The sequence below is a fragment of the Dermacentor andersoni genome, chromosome 2, assembly GCF_023375885.2.
Source record: "Dermacentor andersoni chromosome 2, qqDerAnde1_hic_scaffold, whole genome shotgun sequence".
Lineage (NCBI taxonomy): Eukaryota > Metazoa > Arthropoda > Arachnida > Ixodida > Ixodidae > Dermacentor > Dermacentor andersoni.
Genome location: NC_092815.1, coordinates 103,922,015 through 103,949,570, shown reverse-complemented (window position 1 = coordinate 103,949,570; position 27,556 = coordinate 103,922,015). Strand labels below are relative to the sequence as shown.

General features: G+C 48.6%; 1 protein-coding gene across 3 annotated transcripts in view; it reads right to left on the bottom strand.

Annotated features, from left to right (window-relative positions):
- The window catches only part of LOC126541509 (guanine nucleotide exchange factor DBS-like), a 331,349-nt gene that overhangs the window by 140,632 nt on the left and 163,161 nt on the right, over window positions 1-27,556 (bottom strand). Inside the window, exon 1 of one of the 3 annotated variants that reach the window (XM_050188296.3) lies at window positions 8,389-8,545. The exons of 1 other annotated variant lie outside the window; for it this stretch is intronic. In XM_050188296.3, coding sequence (XP_050044253.1) covers window positions 8,389-8,407 — 19 coding nt within the window. In that variant the 5' untranslated portion in view covers window positions 8,408-8,545. Of the gene's footprint in view, window positions 1-6,639; window positions 7,046-8,388; window positions 8,546-27,556 lie in introns of those variants that run through there. One more of the 3 variants, XM_050188295.3, reaches the window with a different exon arrangement.

Here is a 27,556-nt window from a genome sequence, read left to right as displayed (position 1 = left end):
AACTTACATTGTTTTTCTTTTTTGCAACACTCTTAGCACTGTAACGTTAATTAAGGGGCATATTCTCAGACATATACAGAAATTATATAGTAACTTTTACTCAAGCAACCTCTAATAAAGGGGCACATTTGTGTACCTATAAACGAGAAGTAAAATTGTAACCTTTACTCAAATAACGTTTAATACACGGGCGTATTCTCCCAATTTCGTTCAGAAAAGATGGTACATAGCAATGTTTAGTATGGGTACTCGTAGTTTTTTTTTCTATTGTAACCTTTCGTATAAGCATACAGTCTTGCAACTCTTAACCCGCGCGTCAGTCTGCGCATGCCCATGAATGTAGGACAACTGACTCTTCAGCCATCCATCAAACTTCACCGCAATGCACTACCCTAAGTCACTGAGCAGCGCTATATAAAAATTCAATTTTAAAAGGTAGGCCGAATTTTAACTTTCGGTCAGCAACGTCCGGAGGATACTCTCCTGAAAATATGGGGATTTAAGCCACATCACATAGTCGTGACTAGGACGGGTGATTCCGGCGATAGGCCCATATTAGTAGATTAGGTTGCTGAGACAACTTTTTGGTGACGTTCAGACGCGCTGCAGAACTATTCAAGGAAGTTTGTTATCGAGCTAGTTAGCAAGTGGCATTCAGAACAAACAAACAAACAAACAAACAAACAAACAGCGCGCTTTAACTAGACACGAAAAAGACAAACACTTTTTTATGAAACATTTCCTTTCAGCCTGTGCTTCTGTAACTTTTTCCCCTTTAAGTTTCATGTTAACGTCCACGATTTTCCTTAGTTCATCATTAACAGCATAACTGGGTTGGCTGAGCAGTTGATATGACAATCTGATTCCGAGAACGAGAAAAAAATACATTTTATTAGTTCCAATGGAGCTATGGGGCCCCAGTCCTGACCTCTTAGTGGATGGCAAGTTTCATTTCTGACTGCGCCTGCCACGTTTCGATCGATGAGAGCGGAATGCAAAAGCAATAGTGTATTTGGATTCAGGCGAAAATAAGGGAAGCTTAGGCGTTCAAAATTAATCCGCTGTTAGCCCTCCACTGCGGCACCTTTTAGCCCTGCAGTATGTTTTGGTACGTTAACACCCGTCAATTCTACATCAGCCAATGAAGCAGCAAGTTATACCTATGAAAATTACGCAGGCAATCAACATTCTTCGCGAAGTCTCGATCCTTTATTCGCACAGAAAAAATTGTAACTTGACCAGCACGCCATAAAGTTGTGCACCGTAGTCCAAATTGAACAAAGTTATATGTAACTGCGCGAGCTGTCTTGAATGAGGACGCCTTTCGAGACCTTCATTTATGGAATAACCATGTTTATTCGCACTCTATTTCTCTCTCTCTCTCTTTCCATAAGAACATTTATCGCGCGACTCATCTCGCCCTCTTACTTTTTTGTTTACCAGAGACCGTTTACCTAATGCAACAAACGAAAGAGGATTGAAGTTGTCATTGCAGAAGCCGCCGCAAAAGAGGAAGCGCTTGAATAGGCTTCACAATTTGTTGAAAGATGTTCCTTTCAAACAAAACAAGGAGTCAGGCCGAATGTTCCACTATCTTCTTATCAAGGCACCAAGTAGATAAGCGAGTTAGTTATCACCAGTTGCCATGGCGTTACTACTTGTGTGCAGTAGCAGTTGCTATCACCAACCTCGAGTGCTCGCAATAAACGACCGCCAGGTCAGTTCTCACCGCTGACCTTGCGAAACAGACAAGTGGCAAAGTACATCTCTTCCTGAAAGTTGGCCGGTGCTTTTCTTTCGTTTATATCAACAATTTTCTTTTATCTTGCTTTATAAACTATATATGTGCGCTGCTTCTCAAACTGCGTGCATGTATACACGGTCGCTCTGAATGCCGTAGGTGCATATACGTTAACGAACACCAAGACACGCCTGGAAACTACGCCTGCGGAGTCTTTTCCATGCAAGGACACGCGCTAACAACTTCGAATGAAGCCAGGCGTAGCGGCGGCACGATGCAAAGTTCGAGACGACCTTGTCCTTCTCAGTGGGCGCACTGAGACAGATGTACACTTACGACAAATGACTTCCCTTTCCAACGACGCCCCCACAACTCTACCATTACGTTTCGCAATAAGCTGGCATTGGAGTAATAGCTATGTGCGAGAAATGTTCCTGTGCTAAAGACTGGGCATGGAACAAAGCAGAAGGCGCTCTTTCGCGGAGAAACTCGCGGTTGTATACGTGCGTTCGCACGGCAGCGCTTCCGATTGGCCGCAACGAGAACGTAACTTCCGCTCTAGAGCGACGTTAAAGTGAAGCGCGAGTTCTCGATTAGCTGATTCGCCTGCGGTAACTCAATCCTAATCGAGATTACTGCGAAACAGCGTATAGACAAAGGAAACATTTACCTCTGGCGTTGAAATAAAATATTTTTAGTCGATTTTGCCCCACAATCCCCCCTTAACGCGAACTAACACTGCGTAGTGCGTGCGATGACATGAACCATGCCTTACGCATATGCACATGTTCATCGCCTTCACGACCTATACTGTGAAAGATGCTTTAGATATGAGCGGAAGTGTCCCAGAGCGTCCCCACGTATGTACTTGAATGTTGCAGCAGCGCCGGTATAATGCACCGCGCGCCACAAAGGCGCTCTTAAGCTACGTTTACATGAACCCAAGAAATTCGGGTCGAGTCGACTTGTTGGACCGAAATTCGGTCTTCAGGGTTCTAGTAAACGTTAGCTTGCCAAGCCAAAGGTGCATCGAGGCGAGTTCTGTCAACCAGTCTGCAAGAGGTGCGCTGACCCATCCGTCCGACCCGCTTGGTAAGATTCACGTCAACGCCGTCGGAATTGGGACTGGTCAGCTCCATTTCTGGCTCGGCCCGTCCGCGCCGCGTTCGTGTAAGCGAAGCTGTAGTCTTTCCTCCTGGACACTGGCCTCCGACGTGATGCTCTAGTTAGTTAGTGCGTGCTGGCGTATGTGGTGCACGTGCGTGGTATGTATGAATTGGTCGTCTCGTGCATAACCCCAACTCAACTGAAGTAGCGTACTGCAAGTGAAACACATCCAGTTCCCATTAAACATCTATTTCTCAATCTTCTAAGCCACTCTTTCGAAGGTTGTTGTACGTTTGTCCCTAAAGTTGTACAGTCGAAGTACAGCACAGGACAGACAGACCACATAAAAGAAAAGGAAATAAACAGATAAGACACTCGTGAGGCAGCGCAGGTGTATTCGCCCCCGAGGGAGCCCCCACACATGCGGGGTCGCATCCCACACATGCATGGCCGCCAAGGCGCTCGATCGCTGCTTTGCGCCTGGCGCGCTCTTCTCTTATCCGGCTCCCACCCACACAATTGGTGGCCGAAAGTTACGCGCGTCCGGCACACGCTGGCACCCTGTCGTAGACGACGTCTGGAGCTGCAGGCTCGCGGACGGGAAGGCGTCTTCCGTATAGCAACGCCTCGAAAAGAGCCTTTCACTTCGCAGTTTCCTAGCCTCGTTTCGTGCTCTCTTTTTTTCGTTCTGCGCCATTTCTTTCGATGCTCCCCGAGGCTATATAGCAATATCTCAGCTTATTCGCTCCAGTGGTGCAAGAACTTCTTTATATGGAAAAAGCTTATGGGTGGTCGCCAGTTCTGTGTTATTGCGTATACGCTTTATTTACTAGAGTTAAAGAAGTATAAACGAAAAATAAATAAATCGGATTAAAAGGAAGGTGTTAGAAGTTGCTCACTTCGTTTTTTCTTTCTTTTTGGGGGGAGGGGGTGGTGATTTCGACGGACGTTCGCCGTTATCCTAGTTTATTTTAGAAGAGACGACGCAGAGAGGAAGTGGTCGGAAGCTATCTCGAAATTCTCAAGTGTACATATATTTTTAAAAGATGGTTGGACATGTCGCAGTTCTTAAGAGGTTCAAAATCTGGTGCGGATAGGCGAGTGGGCGCAGAGGGCAAATCTTGGCTATAGTTTCGTTTTTTCTTTCGTCCCACATGTTTCAGTTTGCGCAGTGACAGGATGCAATACGAACCGTCAAAGGTATATAATTATGCAACTGGTTCCGCGCATTCTCACTTCAGCTGAGCAACATCGTCCTCAAACTTGTCCACGAGCCGCTGCCTTTGAAAAACAGTCGAGGCCAGATCCGAATGTGAACTTGTCGCCAGTAGCCTCGTTAAGTGCGGGCAGCCTAACCCGACACATCTGCGACTATTGCGTGCTTCGGAAAAATTTTTTGCAGTACTATACACAGGCGTCCTTACTCATGTGTAGCGCCATCAGAGTGATGCGGCGCAGCGAAAAATAATAGCAAACTCTCAAGAATTCTGGTGCGGTATAGGAGAAATGCTCTCGCGCAGAGAACCGCCTGGATATGGACGCCGTTGTATTGAGGCAAGTATACTTTCATCCACCGAAGCAGCTACCGTCCTTCTTAAGTTTTCCAAGGGTCGTATCGCGCTGGCCGCGCGCTCTATAGACTAAACTGTGGACGCCTCTATTCTAAAATCGTGCGTCCGGGTTTCGTATAGAAGCGCAATACGAAAAACAGCTTTTCAGCACAACTCTACTTTTCGGTGGGCAAGGCCCGAAAACAAATTGCCCCCGAGTTTCGCGTCCTCTCGACATTTCACTCATACGGTTTCACGTTCTGGAGAGGCCGGCGACACACATTTACTGCCAATATTTCTGATACCACAATAAACCAATCAATATGCGCTGATACAATTTCACGGCTATGCGCGGTTTTTGCTTATATGTTGCCGCTGTGGCGCCTGGGAGTAGGTGCCCAAGTGCGACGTACAAGCGCGAAACTTGAAGGAGATGTTTCGGCTTGTTGACTTCATGCGTTGTAAGTTCTGGGGTTTGCCGCAGGCGCTAGCACCAACACACTTAAGCAGATAAGAGCTGAACGTATCACGTTTTGCTCAATCCTCTCAGTGGACTCGCTTTAAGGAAAAGTGGACTAGCGCTCGAACTAACAATAACGTTATAGTCGACCTCGGTCTGCTTAGCCATCCGTGTCGAAATGGAGGCACTACGGCCAGTGCAGAGTGCGGAATTGCAGCTAGGCAGGAGTTTTCTGCATAAGCCAGGCCCGGCTTCCTTTCATTCCTCTCCCTCTCTCTTTTTAAAGACTGTGCGATCGGAGATGACTCGGCAGCCAGATTATGTCGGAACGTTGCAGGAGCATCTGCTACAGGCATTTGCAGTGTTCGCAAACCAATGACCATACGTGTCTGCTTACACACACATAACAAGATTGAAATAGAACTTTGCTCTCAGTCGGCAAACGACTAAGCACAACTTCGTTAACGTCTTTCTTTAGCAGTGAAGACAGTGAAGAATTGTGTTCTTTTTTTTTTTTTTTGCAGGATCAGCTGTTAAGAGCTCAGCCGCGATCGCTCGTGTTCATCTGGTTTCTCACGTCTTATGGCGCGTGAAGCAGAGAGAGGACAAGACACATTCAATTGAAACTGCAGAAACAAATAACACCGTGTTTAAAAAATTTATTAGAGCCCCAAAAAAAACGTGTAGTGAAATTCTGAAGCCCGTAATTGATTGCCAAAGTTGCAAAGAATCAGAGTGGGTTGGACGCCGCGGAAACCTCAATGTTTCGGTTTCTAGTGTACAGTTCAGACTTCGGTTATATTTGTGTGATACAATCATTATTTAAATAATCAACTCGAAAATCCTTGCGGGTTTTTTGAGGTTCGCTCTTAGCCGATGGTGAGCTTGATGTAAGCCTGGATCAACGTAGGCATTTTCTCTTGACTAGCCACCTTCAAGGAAGCTCGTCGCGATACCCGTGTCACTGCGAACAAGGATCCTGTAGCAACGAAGTCGAAACCTCAAGACGTTCGTTTTGAATTGAGCAGTGACTCAACTTTCTGCTCGACATATGCTTTTTACCTGATCAAACGAGACTGCGTCAGACTTTCGACTATACTTAACAGGACGCGGGCAGCATAACAGCACCGCACACTGCTGGCGCTCACTTCGACGCGGCCGCGTGGCGGTTTCAAATGTCGCCACGGGAACCAAACACGGTTACGTGCGCGCCCATCGGCCAGCAGGTACCGTTATATCGAGGGCGATCGGGTGACCTCGAAAGGGAAAAAAAAACATACAGGCGGCAGCAACGCCGCAGGATTGTTTCTGGCGCAGCTAAGAAGCAAAACTGCAAGGTCGATAAGGAATTCCGTGAACGCTGTCGACGCGACAGCAACAGAGATACGGGTTGCATGAGTCGAACGCGATAAACGGGCGAGCTCCGTGGAAGCGAAAACGGGGCTGAGACACGCCTCCCCGGTGCGGTTTCGCGAGGCGCGCACGCGAAAGCCGCAGATGCCGGCTCCCTGCGCTAAAACCGCGGGTCGCCAAACAGCTGTCGTGCGCGCGTCGGTTTTCACCCGCTGAACTTTCGGCACGACGAATCATTAATTTCCATCGGAAGGAACCGTTTTTGCATAATGCCACTGCCAACGGCTTCTGCGCGCGTAGCGCAGTGCAGAAGCAGCACCTACCAGTCGATTTCGTCCGCGAGTTGCTTGTCTCGCGTCTTTGGCAACGGTAACACAAGCAAGCCGGAGTGTTTTCGCTGTAGGAAAAGCAAAAGAAGTGACACTCACTGGTGCCGAGCAGCGATCCGAGCTTCTTGAAGAGCACTTTCATGCCCGCGCGAAACCGAGTCACCGAGTGCGACCGTCGTTGGCGCTGGTGGCAGTTGGTCACCGGTCGCCGGACGCCTTCCAGCCTTCTTCCACGCAATCGAAAAGCTTGCCGACGAACCTGGCCGCGTCCTCCGCTGTAACAGCAGCGCCCTGACAGGATCGCGGAACGATCGCAGCCACGTTTACATGATTCGACGCCGCACACGCGCACAGTGCAGAATAACGCCCCCTCACAGCTCGTGAAGTTGCGCCGCTCTTCTTTTGACGCCGGTCAGCGCGTTGGACGGACGGACGTGCACAAGCCGGCCCACCAACGAGCGCGCGCAGTCGCCGACGCGGCAAAAAGCCGGTTTTGACGAAAGAGCGAGAGCGGTAGCAACAGCAACAATAAAAGGCTACCTGCCGCCAGGTGAGCGGCGGATGTGACGTCATGCGTACGGACCACGTCCATTACGCGCTGCGAAGGGAGGCGTCGTCCGACTTCGCGCTTGATCTGCTGCTGCTGCTGTTTTTGTTTGCTTTGATACTGGCCGTTGCTCGCGGCGGACCGTGCGTGATACATCTGCATGAAGATGCGGCGCATGGCGCCCCCCCCCCCCCCCTCGAATTACATCGACGTGTGCCTGATAGCTTCCGCTTGCCGTTGTTCTACGTGTGATCTGTTGTTGGTATCTTTCAAATTTGGAGTCGGCGGCCTGTACCCGTTGAACTTACCCCCCCCCCCCCCATCCACCCTCCCACCCTTATCCCTCGTTTCGGTCTTCCCGCTCAACAAGAGCCAGGGAGGAAAAAAGAAAGGACAACGAGAAAAGCACGGATGGGATAGAGAAAGCGAAGCGCTCGATTTCTTTGACCGTCTTCTCCTTTCGTTAGTTTCTATCAACGAGCTGGAGAGAAAGCAAGCACACCTGACCGGAAGTTTGTGTCGGGATGACGTAATGCGGAAAGAATTACGCCGCTGTCAGGGTTTCACGGTGGCGCGTGGCTCGTCTGCACAGACACGCGGAAGAATCGCTCGTTATGCGAAATACCAGCAGCCTTCATGCGGCGTCAATGTCTGCGCGTTAATAACGATAAACATGCATTAATTAAGCGAACCTTTTTCGAGCACAGTCACTTAAAACGTTGACATTCACCTTCGCACAAACACAGACATACACACACAAAAAGAAGAAAGAAAAGAAGGAGGAAAAAAAGTACGGTATACGCAGAGGAGTGAGTGGTAGGCAACCTGCCTCCGATTAACTATTACCTCCTCAGAGACATATTCCACTGGTGTGCGCGATATGGTCCTGAGAGTGAAGTATGCTGCGCTTCTTTTTATGCGTCTGGGAGTTATTTCGCTTGCGCTGAAGTCCCGATTAACCCTATAGAAGGGCCAAGAAGGCAGACCTATTGCCGTGATTCTTTTGTTGTTGTTGTTCCAACCTCGTATAGATACAGCGGCCGCCACTATTAGACGGCTTCCCGACCCGGATAGTTACAACAACAACGCACTTCATTTACTGATTTACTCGATCAGGTCGTTTCTCACACGAGGGTGATATAATGTTACGTATCGGTTGAAGCTAGTATACTTTCATTGCACCGGGTGTGGGACTAATAACCTCTCTCTAAAAAGCTAGCTTCCGCTCGCTGGTTCGTTCGCGCTCACGGCCGACCACGTGATCTCCTATAACGAACGCCGCTTCCTAAATCAGCACTGACCTGTTGCACGTATGGACATTCCGCACTGCCGTCGTCTTCCAGGTTGCAGCGTACGCACATGCACGCACGAGTTCAATCAGCGGGCGACCGATTCCACAGGCAAGAGCGCGACTCTGTACGCGGCACGACACACCTGCGAGCGAGCGCGCTCTGAGGTCGCGGGCGTTCCTACTACGCTGACAGACTTGTCTCGCCACGCCGAGCTGGGAGAGACGGTGAATAGGCGGGGGAGGTAAAAATGAAATAGGTAGCAGCGGATTTCCGCCGCTGCTCACCGGCCGCGTCGTGATCGGCCGCGTTCATAGAAAAACAGCGCCGTATGGATCCGACTCCGGAATCGGCGGAGAGAGAGAGAGAGAGAGAGATGACTTGCTGACGAGTAGCTATTTGGCGACCTGGAAAAAGGAGCAGCGAATTAAAGGCAGCCGAGGAATAGCGCGTGGCTGGCGCCCATCCAAGAGCCTTACTAAAGGGTTGAAATTCACCACGCGTGTGCGGCGTTTGTGCGGAAACGCTTGTATACGTTTTAGCAAGGACAGAAAAGAAAGGAGGCGGGGACTTTCTTCGGGACGGGAGAAGGTGCGAAACAAGCCCTGGAGCGAAGAGGAGTCCTGTGAAAGACTGCAAGCGAGGATGACTCATGCTCCCCACCTCGAACGAATGGACGGCTGCCCCGACCGAGGGGCAGATCGGACCGACTCCGAAGATGTTTTGGGTACCGATGCTCTTCTGAATGCAGTTAATTTTTCCTCCGTTAAAAGCAATTTCTCGTTGTGTTTGATAAACTATTTCCGAAAGGGTAGCCAACGTTTCGATATGTGGACCTATGTGGACCTATCTAGGTCGTAGGTCATAGGTCGGTGTGAGGTCGTTGGGTGAGGACGTGCGGTCGCTGTCAGTGGCGGCTGGCTGTAAAGGAAGATACTGAAAAGAAAGTGAGCGCTGTCATTTTGGCGTTTCTAGGCATCGTAGCGGGAAGGACGGGGTCGGAAGATAAGGGTAAGAGAGCGGGGGAGGAAGGAGACGGCAGGAGAAAAAAGAAAGACAGAGAGAGCGGGGCGCGGAGGCTGTAAAGGGAGGTAGAGCATGGGAATCCTTCAGAGAACTGGACAGAAACCGTAGGGGTCGTAGGACGCGTGCGTCTGCGGTTTTATGACAATGGTCCGGCCAGTCGGCCAACGCGGGAGCAACCCGACGTATATGAGTTGAAAGAATGACCTGAGTGGCCTAATGAACAGTGCACCGGGGAAATTTTCGTGCAATTTCTAAGACGTGTTTACGACAACAAATTCTATATGCGCTTTGGAGGAGGCCATGAATTCGCTCTTCAAAACCACCGTCGTTCTATCAAAATGCACCTTGTACATTTTGATCCAGCGTCCGTGTCAGAACACTCTTCAGAGCAGCGCGTTATAACAGTTCAGACTTTCTAAAGCTGAACAATGAGTTCTCGGATTCTAAATGATGCCAATGCTGCTTAATGTAAGTGCGCGCGATATATTTATATGTAAGTGAACTCAGATGGGTACGCAGATCGCGCACACACACTGAGAGATATAGTGAAATAAAACACGACGCAGGTTAAACATGTCGATTCACCGAAAAGCCTGCACGTGGGTCTGAAAACTACACTGACCATTTTTTGCGAGCGGCTTTGATTTGAGTCTCCCTTGTAACCGGCCTCAATGACCACGAAATGTAGAGTAGACGGTAAGGTGACATCAGAAAGACAGTCCTCGCAATGTCCTGAGGAATCGGCTGAACGGCAGTCTACCACCAGCGAAGAGATCACATTTGGAGACACGGTACCACGAGGGCCCGCTGTGCACAGGAAAGTTGATGTTGCATTAATTTTATTTGAATTACTTGCCACGAATACCACGAATTTGTACGAAATAATTGTTGGAACAGTAGTCGAAAGCTACTGACTCTACAGTTTCTTTATTGATGCGAAATCATCAAATTGCCAATTGAAGGGAAAAGCCGACCGCTGTAGCAGCGAAAAGGCCGCTAAATTCCAACTGGCTGCGACGACATGTCACGTGCGCGCCTCGGCGGAGCATAGCGGGAAAAAGGGCACGCCTGCTGCCGCGCCAGGTGTTGCATGAGTGGAGAGGGCATAGCTGCGACGCCACGTCATCCTCGCTCTCGGAAGCCTGCGTTATGCGCGCGTTCTTTCCCGCGCAAGGTCTCGCATGCGTTCTAACTTCGCCTCGGTAATCGCTATAAAGAAATTAATGCACGAAACAGAATAGATTCGAAAGGATGAACGTTGGTGGTAGTGAGCTTCGAACCTATACGACTGCACGTTCAGAAGCCGAGTGTCTTACCCACTGGGCTAAACCAGTGCCTCTCAGATAGCAGGCTTGTGCACGCTGCTTTATGACATCATGCTACTTGGGCCTAAATTTTCATTCCCAAGCCCGGCGTGACGAAAGCGGTGACGTCAAAATCCCCGCTGCTTACTCGGGAGCGCCCCTATTAGATTCTATGGCATTCGGGCAAGGTAGCGTGACGTCAAGGATCGAAGTGCACCGACCTTGCACTATCTAGGAAACGTTGGCCAAGCGTTTCAACGCAACCGTTTGCCCGCGAGGAGTTCTAACGCGAAGGACCGCTCTGCGACGTTCAATTGGACATTAATGCTTTCGCATTCACAACTCATAAGAAGTGCTTAAGTTATTTCGGATTTTTTTATCTAAGTTATATTTTCATTTATTAACTTGTGGTAGTACGACCGAGAAAAATTGAGTGTCAGATCCAAGAGAGAACACTCAGCCACCGAACGGGGTTAAGGAGAATAACAACAAGCAGGCGGAGAAAAGTGCTACAGTAGGGTATACTGCAAAAACAGTTGTTCAAACGTGACCAATAATAAACCCGATGCATCTATAGGCGCTACAGATACAGGTTCTTTTCAGTCCCTTTGTGTTTAACAAACAGCGCTATTTCGAGCGCACCTATCGCGTATACCTATAACAGTGGCAGTGCGTGGTGCAAAAAATCGGCGCCTCGTTCGCAGTTACCTGCCGTGGGGCGCCGCAATAGATGGAGCGGGCGATTCAGGACCTCAAAGAGAGAGGCGTCTCAAACGTTCGAGAAATGGCCTGCACCCGGCCGAGAAAGAAAGAAAGAAAGAACGTTCGTCCGCTTCCGCAACCGGCGAAGCAGCCAGCTGACGACGCACGCCTATATTGTTCACGCTGCGCCGCAGCGCCAACCAAGCAGCATCAAGCGCGCCCCCACGGAAATCACGTCTAGCTCCGAGTGCGCTGAAAGGAACAACAATAAATCGAGAGATGGCAAGGAGAGGGAGAGAGAGGAGGGGGAGACCGTTTACGCAGAACGCTAACTGTGCAAAGGGATCTAGCCTGCTTAGTGCTATACGCTTCGGTTTAAAGAACGGCAGCTACCCCCTCCTCTCTCTCTCTCTCTCTATATATATATATATATATATATATATATATATATATATATATATATATATATGGCGAACCGGAAAGCCGAAGAAAGTGTAGAGCTGACGCCTTTCGGCACGTCGAAACGATTGTCAGCTGTGCCGAAAGAGTTCCTTCGAGGAGTGCAATGACATTTAGAGCAGCGTGCGTTCGAGTGAGCGCTAGCGCAATCACTTTAACTTGTTTAAGAACAATGAGACCAACATTCGATTTTTTTTCGTATGTGTACAATGAAAAGAAGCACGTATACGTAAACGAACGCCAAATTTAAGCAAGAACAATCACTCCGACGACAGGGCGCGATCGGCATGCAGCCCATATACGCTACGATGAATTCGCAGCGCGATAATTCGAATAAGTTGGTGGCCGGTGGGGCTTGCGGACAGATAGATACTAAGAATGGTGTTCTGCCACGTAGGCGTAGCAACGAGAGGAGATAACGAAAGGCACGGTAAGCTTGTACAGCGTGTAGTACCTACTATATAGTATATTACGGCGATTAAACTGCGCGTCCTATCTGCCGCAGAAGCCGTTTCACAGGCGAAATCACTCGTGGGCAGACAGGACGTGTATAAAGCCTTGTTGCGATGGGGTTTCCGCACGCGACCATCAGGTTAGGAGACGCGCAATTCGCTACCTGGAGTTCGAGAGGACTGTATATCGCTGCTCAAGAGGTGGATCAGTACCAGAGAGAACAGCAGCGCCACTTGGCGTTATAGCTAATTGTAAATAGAATTGAGTGCTTGGTAGTCATTCATGTGGCAGTAACTGCTCGAGCGATACCCTAATTTCGTTTAATTTGTCTCTGGTCCCCGATGGAGGATGTTTACTTGGAGTGAGCATACTCCCTTGAAAAAAATGCAAGAACTCTAATGAATAGCGCTACAAACTAGAATACCAATTATTTCTGCAAAACCCAGTGCATTCATTCAACCAAGCTAAACGTATCATCATTTGAGCCCAGTAATTAAAAGAAAGAAAGAAAGAAAGAAAGAAAGAAAACGCGTTAACTTGATGGCTTCCCACATAAAAGGGCAGCATAAAGAAACTCAGTGTCCTTCCACTATGTGAAGAAGGACGACTAGCGAAGCTGTGTATGTGGGCCCGGCCCTTAATGGCGAACTGCGCCTCCACCGCAGGTCTGGCCAGTATTGCACCATCTTCGGCATCGGCCCAGATATGGGGAGTGCTTAACGCCTGCTTCACCTCCGCCGCCGGTTAGCTTGGCATTGCAATATACCGTATTTACTCGATTCTAAGCACCCCCTTTTTTTCGCGATCGCGATGCCCAAAGTGAGGGGGGGTGCTTAGATTCGAAAAATCTAGAATGACCGCTCCTCCCTCTTTTCGCTGCGACATCACGACGAGATGGGTGCGAGAAATAACATTTTATTTTGGAAACATTCAAAAGAAAAAAACGGTGCAGACAGTAAACCCACCGCTAGTCTAGGATGCTCAGTCACTATCACTGTCACTCGAGTTCGTCGCACCGCTTGAACCCCTGCTTTCGGTATCCCACAGCAGGTCGTCTTCCGTTCCGTCGAAGTTGTTTGTGATCGAGCACTTAAATGATTTGACCACAACATCCACTTGGACCCTCTTCCACGCGTCCGAAATCCACTTTGCGATGGTTGATGGGGACGATTTCTGCAGCTTTCCCGTCGGCGTCTTCTTCCGGTCAGGGTTTCGCACCCACTCTTCGTACTCCTGTCGGAGATTGGCTTTGAAGGGCATGTTGACTGAAACGTCGAGGGGTTGCAGCACTGGCGTCATGCCACCCGGGATCACAACCACGTCGCCATTGATGTTCCGGAGCTTTGTCTTTACCTCCGGGGTCAGATGGCGGCGAAACGCGTCCAACAGAAGCATCAACCGCGTGCCTGCAGGTCTGCCGAGCAATGATTCCAGAGTGAGCAAGCGCGTTTGGAGGCCTTGGCTACGCGCTCTTCCTAACAAATAGGGTGGTGCTTAGATTCGCATGCAAATTTTTTTCCTAACCTTTTCGCGAAAGTAGAGGGGGGGGGGGGATGCTTAGAATCGAGGGGTGCTTAGAATTGCGAAAATACGGTATATCCGGCATCGGCCCACGTATAGGAAGTTTTTTTGCCTACCACGCCAACGACACGAAAATTTCCTTGGATGGTAGAGGTATACATCTTCGCTGTAAAAGTGTGCCTCGAAACCCTCTATACGAGTTCTCGCCGATTTATTCCACGATATATACTAATTGCATTCGCGTGCAGGTGTTCTTTTTTCTTTATTTTTTGTATGTGTCGTTTTCCACGCTGATGTCAAGTATGCATCCAGCACATTCTTCGCTCTCAGACACTAGAAGACAACAGGAACGCGGTAACCGGCCGACGTCAGCTGGTAGAGTTTGGTGGAAATCTGTCAGTGTTTCACCATCTGAGTAGGTATGTGTACTGAAAGGCCTTATGGGCTAGCTTAGCCACAGACGGTACAGCATTGTCTGTTCACGTCATCTTAACCAAGGCGGTAGATGCACCCGTATATCCGGAGACAACGAACGCAAACGACGCATGGTGAAAACGTGCTAATCCCACAGGGGCAAAGTACAATAACGGGACATCAATCGCAGCCCAGCCGCAGCGTCTGTTCGCGAAAGCGGAACCAAGACAACGTGACCATTTTCATGTGCAGATGGGGCGGCTTCGTCTGCGTGGTCATTCCTGTTGATGTTGCAATGTCCTGGAAGCCATTGAAAGATTAGGTTGTGTCTCTTATCATTGCTGCGATGATATATCTGTCGTATTTCTGAGGCCAGTGGTTCGTTGGGGATGTGGCGCATTAGGCGTTGAGTTGAGTTGAGTTGAGTGGTTGTAGGCTACTGGTGGGATTAGCCTTGCAGTAGCTGCCGGCAATTGCTCCACCGTAGCGACACTTAAAATACATAAATCATATAAATCAGACACAGACCTCACAACTAAACTACACATAGTCACACCTAAGGTCACCATGTGGAGGCCAAATCCGTGTCCTGCAGGTAATTTAAAAGAAGGCGAGAAACCTCCTTCCTATCTAACCGGTTCCATTAGGCGTTGCATTTACCAGCTCATTTGCTTTCCGTATTGCAATGGCCAATAGCCCCACGGGCGACACATGTAGCAACGACGAGACGCTCGCACACATTATCGGCGCCTGCATGCCCGCGATATACGAGCAGCGCCCAAAGAGAAGTGCTGTGCAGAGTGCTGGACTAATTGGACAATCGTCCACTATCAGAACTAAAAGCTTTAGGTCAGTGCTCCCAAAGAACATCTGCGCTGAAGGCCTTACTAGCGTTACTAAGGTTCCTGTGGTCTACGGGGCTTAACGAAAAACTAAGAACACCGCGCTCCCTATATATACCGCTCCATAGGTTACGCGGTCTGTTTGTTCTCGTCTCTCTCTCTTCTCCTCCCACTCTCTTTCTCTTTTTACCCTCTTAACCCTTCCACCCGTGCAGGGTAGCCAACTGGAACTACCACTGGTTAGCCTCCCTGCCTTTCTATGCGTCCTTTCTCTCTCTCTCTTCTCTGGGCTAGCTCAGAGAAGTTCGCGATGGACTTTCGCCTTTCTTGATCTCACAGGCCCGCTCGTCGTATTGAAGCAAAAATCTAAGAATGCGCTTACGTATTCGGCTTCTTGACGAGGCTGTTGCGAATTCCATCAATTCTCAATGTGGCGTCATCTCCGTGGACGCCGCTCCCCGTTCGGCATCTGATGAGGCTGCACTAGATAGACAGGTTACGAACATCGACGGGAGCTGGATGGCAGCACATCCCCGGCATATAGGTCGCGCGTACTGCTCTCCCCTGCAGCGCGGGCCCGGACAAGAATATATGGTACGATAATGAATAATTCAGTCGCAGCTTTCGTTCCGCTTTATACGTTTCGAATCGCTCTTCTTTTTCCTCCACAAGTTGCCGTGCCCGCTCACGTACTACTTTAAGATATATGATTATCCTGTGCTTGCGACACGTTACTTTTTCTTCATGTTCCTTCTGTCCCGGCAGTTATTTGATATCGTATCATTTTCGTCTTTGTAATGTGTGTGTGTGTGTGTGTGTGTGTGTGTGTGTGTGTGTGTGTGTGTGTGTGTGTGTGTGTGTGTGTGTGTGTGTGTGTGTGTGTGTGTGTGTGTGTGTGTGTGTGTGTGTGTGTGTGTGTGTGTGTGTGTGTGTGTGTGTGTGTGTGTGTGTGTGTGTGTGTGTGTGTGTGTGTGTGTGTGTGTGTGTGTGTGTGTGTGTGTGTGTGTGTGTGTGTGTGTGTGTGTGTGTGTGTGTGTGTGTGTGTGTGTGTGTGTGTGTGTGTGTGTGTGTGTGTGTGTGTGTGTGTGTGTGTGTGTGTGTGTGTGTGTGTGTGTGTGTGTGTGTGTGTGTGTGTGTGTGTGTGTGTGTGTGTGTGTGTGTGTGTGTGTGTGTGTGTGTGTGTGTGTGTGTGTGTGTGTGTGTGTGTGTGTGTGTGTGTGTGTGTGTGTGTGTGTGTGTGTGTGTGTGTGTGTGTGTGTGTGTGTGTGTGTGTGTGTGTGTGTGTGTGTGTGTGTGTGTGTGTGTGTGTGTGTGTGTGTGTGTGTGTGTGTGTGTGTGTGTGTGTGTGTGTGTGTGTGTGTGTGTGTGTGTGTGTGTGTGTGTGTGTGTGTGTGTGTGTGTGTGTGTGTGTGTGTGTGTGTGTGTGTGTGTGTGTGTGTGTGTGTGTGTGTGTGTGTGTGTGTGTGTGTGTGTGTGTGTGTGTGTGTGTGTGTGTGTGTGTGTGTGTGTGTGTGTGTGTGTGTGTGTGTGTGTGTGTGTGTGTGTGTGTGTGTGTGTGTGTGTGTGTGTGTGTGTGTGTGTGTGTGTGTGTGTGTGTGTGTGTGTGTGTGTGTGTGTGTGTGTGTGTGTGTGTGTGTGTGTGTGTGTGTGTGTGTGTGTGTGTGTGTGTGTGTGTGTGTGTGTGTGTGTGTGTGTGTGTGTGTGTGTGTGTGTGTGTGTGTGTGTGTGTGTGTGTGTGTGTGTGTGTGTGTGTGTGTGTGTGTGTGTGTGTGTGTGTGTGTGTGTGTGTGTGTGTGTGTGTGTGTGTGTGTGTGTGTGTGTGTGTGTGTGTGTGTGTGTGTGTGTGTGTGTGTGTGTGTGTGTGTGTGTGTGTGTGTGTGTGTGTGTGTGTGTGTGTGTGTGTGTGTGTGTGTGTGTGTGTGTGTGTGTGTGTGTGTGTGTGTGTGTGTGTGTGTGTGTGTGTGTGTGTGTGTGTGTGTGTGTGTGTGTGTGTGTGTGTGTGTGTGTGTGTGTGTGTGTGTGTGTGTGTGTGTGTGTGTGTGTGTGTGTGTGTGTGTGTGTGTGTGTGTGTGTGTGTGTGTGTGTGTGTGTGTGTGTGTGTGTGTGTGTGTGTGTGTGTGTGTGTGTGTGTGTGTGTGTGTGTGTGTGTGTGCGCGTGCGCGTGCGCGCGCGCGCTTCCGCTTGCAGTTGACGACAGCCTGCTCCTTGCGATGAATACTTTGAATACTTTGAATCAGCGCTCACAAAACCTTATCAAACTCCACAAGCGCGGTGGGTACCTTGATTTCAGGAAAAGACGATCATATATATAGCTTTGTGGCAACCTACTTTACGCCAATTCCTAACTGACGATTTGTCCGAAGATAGATCATTGTAATGGCCTGTCAAGAGACAGAAACTTAAAAACACATCTCACGTCACTGACAGAGCGTGGAGAGACGTGAAAACATTCAGGCACAAAATATTTCAAGTGTCCGTAGTACTAACGTATAAAAGCGAAAAGCACATGTGGAGATGAATGGACATTGCACATGCTGTGCGAGCTAACACCGGGGTGTGACCTTTGTGTCATAGATCCAACTGCTAACGATAACTTGAGGAACACGAATTAAATGTCCTCATTGTTGTTTGAAAATGTGCCTATTGAAGAGTTTATTGCATAAACCGTAAGTACCTGCGGCGGGACGCGACAGCACACACATTAAACGCCGGTGGGCTTAAAATGGAGCCGTTAATCGCTCTATAAATGTTGCAAACGAAAATGTTAGGCGTATTGTCAAGCGAAAAAACAAAGATAGCAGCACGTATTAGGTGTCAAAAGAGGGCGCGCTTTACAGCTAAGAATAAGTTGAAGTTTAGTTACCTGAGTAGTCTATAGCATGCACAGCAGCGCTGATTACATGTGGTTTATTATAAAGTACGAAAGTGGCCGCGAAAAGGAGAGAAGCGTGCTTCGCTCTAGAGCAAGAGATAATTAAACGGAGGGAACAGATTACGAAATTTGCGTAGTTTGGATTCCACAGTGAAGGGGCAACGAGAGTTGAGATAATATGGTATAGAGGGGGAGTTGCGCGAGTCATGTACAGCAAGTACAAGAAGAGCAGATTGCAGCTAGTCTTTCAGCGTACTATGAAAACATGTTACGGTCTAGAACAAAAACGAAGCGAAGTGATTTCGAAATTTGCGCGTGTAGGGCTGGCGTACGGGGAAAAGGTATAAGAGACATTTGCGACAGACCTTTGTCCTCCACTAGAGACTTAATTACGCTGACGACGATGTTGGTCCGATAACACATCATGCTAACATGTTGAAAGTAATTAAATGCCCGGCGACGCGGTGGCTCCACAAATTTCCATCACGCCTCCACTCATTGCCCCAGCGTTGAAAACATGGGCTAATTTTGTCACACGTTGCGAGTGAAAGCTGCGACAGCGACAGAGGGAGTTTTCCGGTGACAGCGCATGTCGAAAGACGTCTCGAGTTTCGAACGCACGTACAGGGTATACCGTACACTGAATCGCGAAAACAAGCACGCGCATCGGCTGGAACTTTTGAAAAGTCGATCAGTCGAAGCACGAAAATGTGCGTCCTAAACATCTTGTTTACCTTATCTGCAATGACGCCCGCGTCAGAGAACTTGTCGGTACTGCCTACTGCACCATCTGAGAGACTAAACTAACTCGTGCCGTTCTGAGAAATGCCTCTGAATGAATGCCATTACCACAGCAGCAGAAAATACACACAGTTAAAATAATTATATCTAAATAAGAGACAGCTTCCTGTTTTCGCGTTTACTGCAAACTACTGCACTATTGCACTTGCAATTTTTGCCTCTCGTTGTCTTGACGATACGACTGTTTCTGTGCTTCTTATGTTGCGCTGACACGTGCTTGAAATATTGCGCAATTAACTTCTTTGTTGTGTCTATAACTTTCGTTCTTCCATGGCTTTTCATCCTGTTAAGAAGAAATTTCCTTTGTGAACCTATATTATTGGTTTATTCGATCGCGCGCCTCCTCGAGCCTGTACGGGCCTGAAGAGGCCTACAATATCTGTAAATTAAACAAATAAAATAAGCACGGCCCTTAGGAAACAACCTTCGCTTCGCTTCAGGAATTTACACGAAAGAAAGATCCTGGTAAACTAGCGCGCTTGCACAATCCATTATGTTCACGAAAAGCGGGAAAGAAACCTACTGTGTAATCCAAAGCAGTGTTCAGCGTGCTTTCCCATCCATCCCGAACTGGGAAAACAAAACATCCGCCCTTCAGTTATTTTTCTCACATTGCGCGAAGTACAAATAACCCGAGCAAAAGGCTGCTCCAGCAGCGCCTGCAACATCGCGGAATGTGCCAGCACAGCCTTCCGCGTCACCCACCGACCACCACACCCTCCGAGAATGAAGACGGCAGTCTCACAGCACGTGCTGCTGTCCGCGAACGATGCGGGCAACAAGATATATAGGTTCAAGCGTGGTTCGATCCTGCAGTAACCTGAGCAGCGGCCAGCCCACATATATATACGTAGCCTGATCTGCATGCATTTGCCACCGCTGGAGAGATCTTCATTCTCGCGTTTCAACACAACAAATCAACAGAGGAAAGAGACACAGCGAGGCATACGAAGCTGCACTTTGTTCCGTGTCTGCATCGAATCGATATTGAACCCCGAAAGTGACATCAGCGAGAAAAATAGAAAAAAGAAACAATGCAAACGTGTTAGCCGTGAAAGTGCTACACAAAGCATTATTGGATTGGCATCCTTGGGATACGCTAATTATAAAAAGTACGGTACAGGTTTCAGTTTGAGCAAGTAAAACTGCAGAAAGAGAACAAGCTGATCAAGTGCCCGCTGTTAGTATTCAGGCTAAAGAAAAGTTAAAGGAGAAACCCTCCTTGACATTATGTATGTCATCGAAACATTCTTGAAAAGTATAGACGACGCAAACGTGTGGGCAACCGCACGGATGTTACCCATTATAGATAGTAGAAGCCTACGAGTACTGAACTACGATACGTATTCGCAAGTGGCTTGACAAACCCTCCTGGTGAACACATGGTTGATGACACCTCCAAATCACGTAGTGGCACTCGGTTGGCAGTGTTTGCGGTGACACCGAACACTTCCTACTCCGTACGACGGAGGAGATGACCTCTGGTTGGCCGGGTTAGATCTCTTGCCAATTCGTTCGAAAGAGCGTGGGTGACTGAAATTCCGTCGCCTGTGGCTGCACAGAACGTCCAAGAACGAGGGAGTCTACTCGCGACGACCACGGAATGACGAGCACAGAATGACGACGCTGGCCGTACTGGCGACGATGGTATGAGGACGATGATGGGACAGGGACTACACGACGACCACGGGATGACAACGATGGTGTGACAACTACTGAACGACGACCATGAGATGATGAAGCAGGAACGACGACGATGATGCGTGTGACTACGATGATGTGACGACGAGGACTTGACGACAATGTGATGCCGAAGGTATGACGTCGTCGGCGCGACGGCAATGGGATGACGATGCTAAAATGACTACGACTGTACGACGACGACGGCACGACGACAACGGTACGGCGACGACGGCGCGTTGACGATGACATGAGAACAAAAGAATGACGAAGGTGGACGCACGACGACGGCGCGACGACAGTGGGTTGACGACAGTTCGATCGCTACGGCGAAATGACTATACGATGGGACAACGTACCACGATGGCACGACGGCAACATTGCGATGGCGGCGCAATGACTGTGGCGCGACGACAATGCGAAGACGACGGCTCGAAGACGCCGTGATGACGACGATATGACAACGCAGTGACAGTAACAGATTAAAGACGTCGGAAAAATGACGTGACAACGAACGAACGATCACAGTGTCACGAAGGCCATGAAATGACGACCACAGCATGACAACGACGGCACGTTGGTGTAGATGCCCACGCTCCCGTGCATCACCTGCTTTCGCCGCGGGCAGCCTTAATTCGCACTGTGTCCTGCGTTTGTTTGCGTCCCGCACCGGCCTATCGGGCCGCCTTAATTCGCACTATATCCGGTGTTTGTTTGCACTATGTCCGGTACCGGCCAATCAGGTAGCCTTGAATCACACTATATAGGGAAGGGCGAGGGGGTAGGCCTACATCGGGTTGCCCCAGCGGCCGAGCTGATGGCGGAATTCGGGTCCTTATTTGGGCGAGCTCCGGGTGCGAGCTCGCAAGGCGGCGCCTGGGGAGACCACATCTAGACGTCGGAAGGTGCGTAGCGTATGCGTACAATAATGTAATGTAACAATATAATTATTACAATAATATAACATAACAATATAGTTGCGGGACTGCGAAAATGATACTCCGCGGTATTTAGCCTAGACACCAAGGGCGAAGAACAGACCGTTTGTTCTGACAGCTGCGTAGTGTCGCTTATCAGCTAACTGCGACCCCCATGGAAAGAAAGAAAGAAAGAAAGAAAGAAAGAAAGAAAGAAAGAAAGAAAAGAGCCTAGAAGACGGCATGCGACCACTCTGATGACGTGATGCGCGCGAACGGAGGCTAATCTCGCCATACATGCGCACACCGATTCTGGGGTGCCGCTAGGCTGCGCTCGTAGTATTGAAAGCCACCCGCTCCTGTGTTCAGGCTCAAAGAGATCAAGATAAAAATTTTGAAAAACCAGCAGGCCATCACTTCATTAAGGGAGAAGCTTTTCTGGGGCTCCTATCTAAGTTTCTTTCCTGCAACCACTGCACAAAATCTGATGAGGTTTGTTGCACTTAGAGCGATAAACATCAATTTAGTGACTGTAGAAGCGAATTTCTGATTTAGGCCGTAATTTTTTTAAAATAAAGACTGTTAACCGTCGCAAATTTTCAATATACGAAACTATCATGTTTACAATTGTGTAACTTAGCAATAAAGAGTTATATCACAATTCTGTAAATTATATCTAATAGTATACTTGAAGTGGGCAAAATTGATGTATTATACATAGCTTTTAATTAAACCGCTAATGTATACGTGGGGCTTTTGCAAAACCCTTCCGACCGTTGTAACGAATTCATGGAATATGTACATTAATATTTAAAATTTGTCCGCTTTCGATGTCCTAACTGTGCAGTTTACAGAACTGCGATATCCTTTCTTAGTGCCGAGTTACGAATTGTAAGCTTCGAACTACAAATTTTTTCAGACTTACCACCAATTTCCTGAAACATTCGTAAACATATTCAGACTATAAATCAAAAGTTTCCTTGCTTTGCTTCAGCAATAAGAGAATTTATCTTTCTCTCTCAAATGCAACACATTTCACTAAAATCGGCTCACGCGTTACCTCAGAAAAGCGTTTCCGCGTTCTACGAGTATTTGAATAGTCGTCGTAGGAGTCATGCCCGAGCTAAAGCTTCCTCTTAAGTGCTCGGGCTTGCTTTTGCTGGATCTTAAAATTGTAATCGCGAAGATATTATATATATATATATATATATATATATATATATATATATATATATATATGTATATATATACACACACACACACTCTCTCCTATGGAAATAAGACAAAAAAAGAGTTATTGCGTTTCTCGTTGTCGTTGTTGTGGCGTTGTCGCTGCAAATTGGTCGCTCGCCGAGTGCCCCTTTCGCCGACCCCCGCCTGTTTGGATAAGGCGTAATGACCTTGCGCTTTCTACGTGCGAATTGCGCGTCATCTGGCGTCGACGCGCTGGCGCCAAAAATACCGCAATGGCTGGGATTGCCGCCTGGGCGACCAGCCTAAAGAGCGCTCGGCTTTGCGCGCGAGCCCGACGGCGATTACGACGCTGCTCCTCGCTCGCTTTCCCTTTGTGTACACAAGCATAAAGCGAGAGCGTCGGCAAGCACGCGGATCTCGTGTTCTTTGTGACCTGTAACGAGAAAAGTGGATCGCCGACTTACGGACAAGCCGCACGGGGACGCCCGATGTGACAAGTGCAGGCGTCGTGCAGTTTGAAGCGCAATAGCGTGCAAATTCATGCCCAGGGAAAATATTGAACAGAATGTACACTGCGTTATGTATGGAAATTGGAAATAATGGGTGAAGCGCAAGTAGTTTTGATTTGCTCCGGAGACAGACAGACAGACCGACAGACAGGAGTTGAAATACTAAATCCCTAGAGCGAGAGAGAGGGACAAAGGACAAATTGAGGAAAGGCAGGGAGGTGAACCAGACGAGCCTCCGAGTGGCTACCCTACACGGGGATTAAGGAAAAGGGAGAATAGAAAGAGAAATGAGAATGAGCTCTGCGTCAAAAAGCCTGAAAAAATAAAGCACAGGAAGTAATATTCATGGCAGCTGTGTACACACAGTACCTCGAGTGGCCAGTAGCGCGGCAATCTTGCGTGTATTCGGCGGATTATTCCACGTCCGAAAAAAAAAACAATCTTTTATGTAGCACGTAACGAGCAACAGAAAGCTATATCGGGAATTTTTCATATTTGCTCTACAATTTTCTCGTTTACACTCTTCATTTAATTATAATATTTGAGAAGTCGATTAATTAATTAAGACTAATTATGTAATTAGACGAAATGCAAAAGATAATCTGAGTATCTCCAAGCGATGGAAAAACATCACCACCTCGGTTCTCTCCATCTACGCGACATTTGCATATCCTTAAATCTTGGTGCAGCATGATAGTTGAGACACCCTGTATATACATCACAACGTAATGCGCAGTACACCACAGAGTGCAGTACGCACTCGAAGAGCAAACAATAATTGTCGCATAATAGGGGGCAACGCGCAGTGCTGACTCGGTGTGTATGGCTGTGACACGAATGACGTACAATGGAATCCTTAAAAGCAGTCCATCTCGTCGCAACGAGAATCCAGTTATCAGCTTGCGCAAATGCTTCACAACAGGTACAGTGAATGCGCGTGCCCTCGCTTTGCGCTGTACAAGGTCCCAAGACTATTTAAATAGCAGCAGCGGCTTCTCCTCGGAGGAGTCGCCGCTGCTCTTGAACGAGCGCCGTTTGTTACGTGCACGTTCCTAAGGCGAGCACGGAGAGCGCTCCGCTGCGCATCGTTACCCCGTGACGTGTGCGCCGCCAGCGAAGAGGCTAAAGGGTGTGAATGCGGAGAAGGTGCCGCATCACCGTACGAGTTCACAGGCGAGACCTTCGTTTGGCGCACTGACAATGTGAGAGAGAAAAGAAAGCGCGATGAGCACAAATAGCGGTGTGCTCGAGAACAAGCGAAGCGACGCGTCTTCCAACTGCGGAAAATGAGTGAATGCTTGCGAAGCTCTCTGCCTTTCTCTCTCGCGCGAACGAGCCAAGCGGGAGACGTCGTTACGTCTTTTCTCAAGCGTGCGCGAGACGTTGTTTCTAAGAGGAAGGGGGGGGGGAGGCGGGGGAGGCGAAACGATGCGTTTCGCTGAGAGTTCTTGACCGTGCATTTTGCTTCGGCTCCTTTTTGCTTCGTTGACTCCGGCTTGTGTCGCAGCTGTCGCTTTCACTCGTGAGATCTTCTCTGCTGCAATCTCGGTGTTTTTCTTCCATCACCTTCTCCTCGTTCTTACGGATATCTTCTTCGCGTTATACGTACTGTATAGTACGGTGTCTTGGTGTGGTAGAAACCGGTGCGGTGAAGTTCACGAATGTCAAACGATACGCACTGATGCCAATGTTTTCTATTCGCTGTGGGGTGTCGAGCGCTCGCATTAACCGTGCGACGCCGTCGCGTTGCGTTTCCGAGAACTCCACGTCCCTTGCCTCCGTGCCAGGACGGGATGGCAGCGGGTCATCAAACGCTGTCACTCGGCAGTCATCCTGCCCACGGTGAGTCAAAGGACTCCTCGTGGCAGGTTTCTTGGCGGGATTCAGATCCCTGCATGCGCGTGCTCTGGGTGCGCGCGAGCAGGGCAAAACGGGGCCTGGGGAGGCCCCATTTGGACGCCGGAAGGTGCGTAGCGTACGTTTTCCTCTCTGCCGGCGGCAACCCTATTTCCGCCGCCGGCCGACGGTTACTTCTGCTCGAAGGGATCGTGCCCTCGTAGGACTGCTCCGTCGTCTCGATGTCCTGAGGCAGCGCTATCCGATCGAGACCCTTAGTCTGTTCTTCTGTTTCTTTCTCTTTCCATTTTCTCCGCTGTGGAGAAGTGCGGTGGCAAGCGCTGGCCGAATGATAGGCGGCCTCTCTAAGGATGGGTTCATTGCTGCTTGTTTTTCTCTGTCGCGGTGCGCTGATAGCGGCCACCTGCGACCATTTGGCCATGTTTTTGTATAGCAATCAGATTACGATTCGGTTGTATTGGTAAAGGCGTGTCGTATGTCCGTGGTTCTTCCTGGATAGCTTCGCCTATGGGTTCTCTCTTGACGCTTGCGCGGGATGCCTTGCCCTGTAGATGGGACCGGCCGGTCTCGCGCATGTGACCACGCGTGGGCACGCGGAACAGGCCGGAGCAGGCGCTGACACAGCGCCCCGTACGCATGGAGTTTCGTGGTGATCGAACCCGCGGTGATCGTTCGGCGGCGCGCAATCCCGGAGCGTTTGCACCGACAGCCGTGTCTGATTGGTCACTACCTGTAGAGACGAATGAAAGTTATGTGGAAAGGCAGTTACACGCTCTGGATATGAGGGCCGGGGAGGCCTTGGAAAAAACCTTGCGTGCGTTGTCCGGCACGCACAAACCTCATGAAATTTTCACGGATGTTCACGGATGCAGTTATAGGCGATAACCCGGATACCATGAATTACTACTAGGTATTACATAACGATTGAAATTGTGTTCTCATTTTCCTTCAAAGGTTTTACAGCGTATAAGTGGGATACTGTTCTCTCCCTCAGAGTGCCCTCGGGTTTCCGATAACGAATATACTGGATAACTTAGGGCGCAATAATGCGCGTACTCTGCTTGCGCACCGTGTTCATTTTGAACTGCACGGGCATGAGCTCTGGCATTTGTTTTCTCTTTCTTTACCTTGAGTGATTGAATGATTGACTGGTTAATTACTCGATCCATTTATTTTATGAATTAGAAATTTTGGAGATAAGTACGATATGCCGCCCACTTCTCCACAATTTTACATTGTTAAATGAATGACGGATGATAGGTAAATTGAAGCATTTCAGCAATTTAGCAGTTCCCAAATAGACGCGGGGTGGTCACTTGCAAATATAAAGAAACACGTGGTTATATCACATTCCTAATAATTTCTGTTACATTCCTCAAAAAACTGAATTCTAGTGCTCACAATGCTTGCCTTGTCTTTTCTGTTCACTACTGTCTTGATCTCTCTTTTTATCACCGCCGAATGAAAAGCAGCTGCCTCCCCCCTCTCCCATCCCTCCCCATCCTCCACTTCCAGCATCTCCTTGTACAGGATAGGACAGGAATAAACTTTATTTGTCCAGCGGGTATTGATGTTGGTGCCCGGGGTATCAGTGTCAGGAAGGTAATTGTTGCAGAGCGAGGACTAATGTTGTCTTGAGCCTTGAGAAACGCGCCACAGTGCCACTCTAGTGTTCTCCTGGTAAGCCCATGCATGCACACGGGCTCGATTACTGGCCACGGTTGAAGTTTTATTAAAATAAACATAATACATAAAAATGTCTGCACACGTATTAGGGATCGCTTGTCTGAATGCGGAACGCAGTGCTTCTGTGCAGCCAAGAAGTTTATTTGAGACTTTTGAATCTCATGAGATCCAACTTGTCAACACACAAACACACACACACACGCACACGCACACACACACACACACACACACACACACACACACACACACACACACACACACACACACACACACACACATACACACACACGCACATACATACATACATACATACATACATACATACATACATACATACATACATACATACATACATACATACATACATACATACATACATACATACATACATACATACATACATACATACATACATACATACATACATAGATACATACATTCATACATACATACATACATACATAAACATGAACGAGTGTTTTAAACCAAGTCATCAACTGCAATAGGACAATACAAACGCGCTAATCATCTGCGCTTCTCTCGTCATTTTCTTTCCAGCCCTCTCGCTCGTTATTGCGCAGTTTATGTATCACCATGTAGTTCTGCCGCCCTGCCCAACTTGCGATATAAGTACAATAGTCCCTTCATAAGACTTTGGGGTGAACAACACAACAGTAACGATAATCCGGCACTGTGGTTATGAAAGGGAGTCAGGTGACGTCGCCGACGGCAAGTTGCTGACATGGGCGCGCGTGCCCATCTGGCGCTGGCTTGCGCACGTCCCCAAACGTCCCTGTGAAACTAAGGCAGGACGCATGATAACGAAACTCGCCGACATGGATGGAATGATAGCGTGTAATGTTTATTTTTTCTTCTTCTTTTTTCATTTTTTTTTATGGAGATGCGAAACAGGCCTCCTCGCAGATAACAAGCCATGTTTATT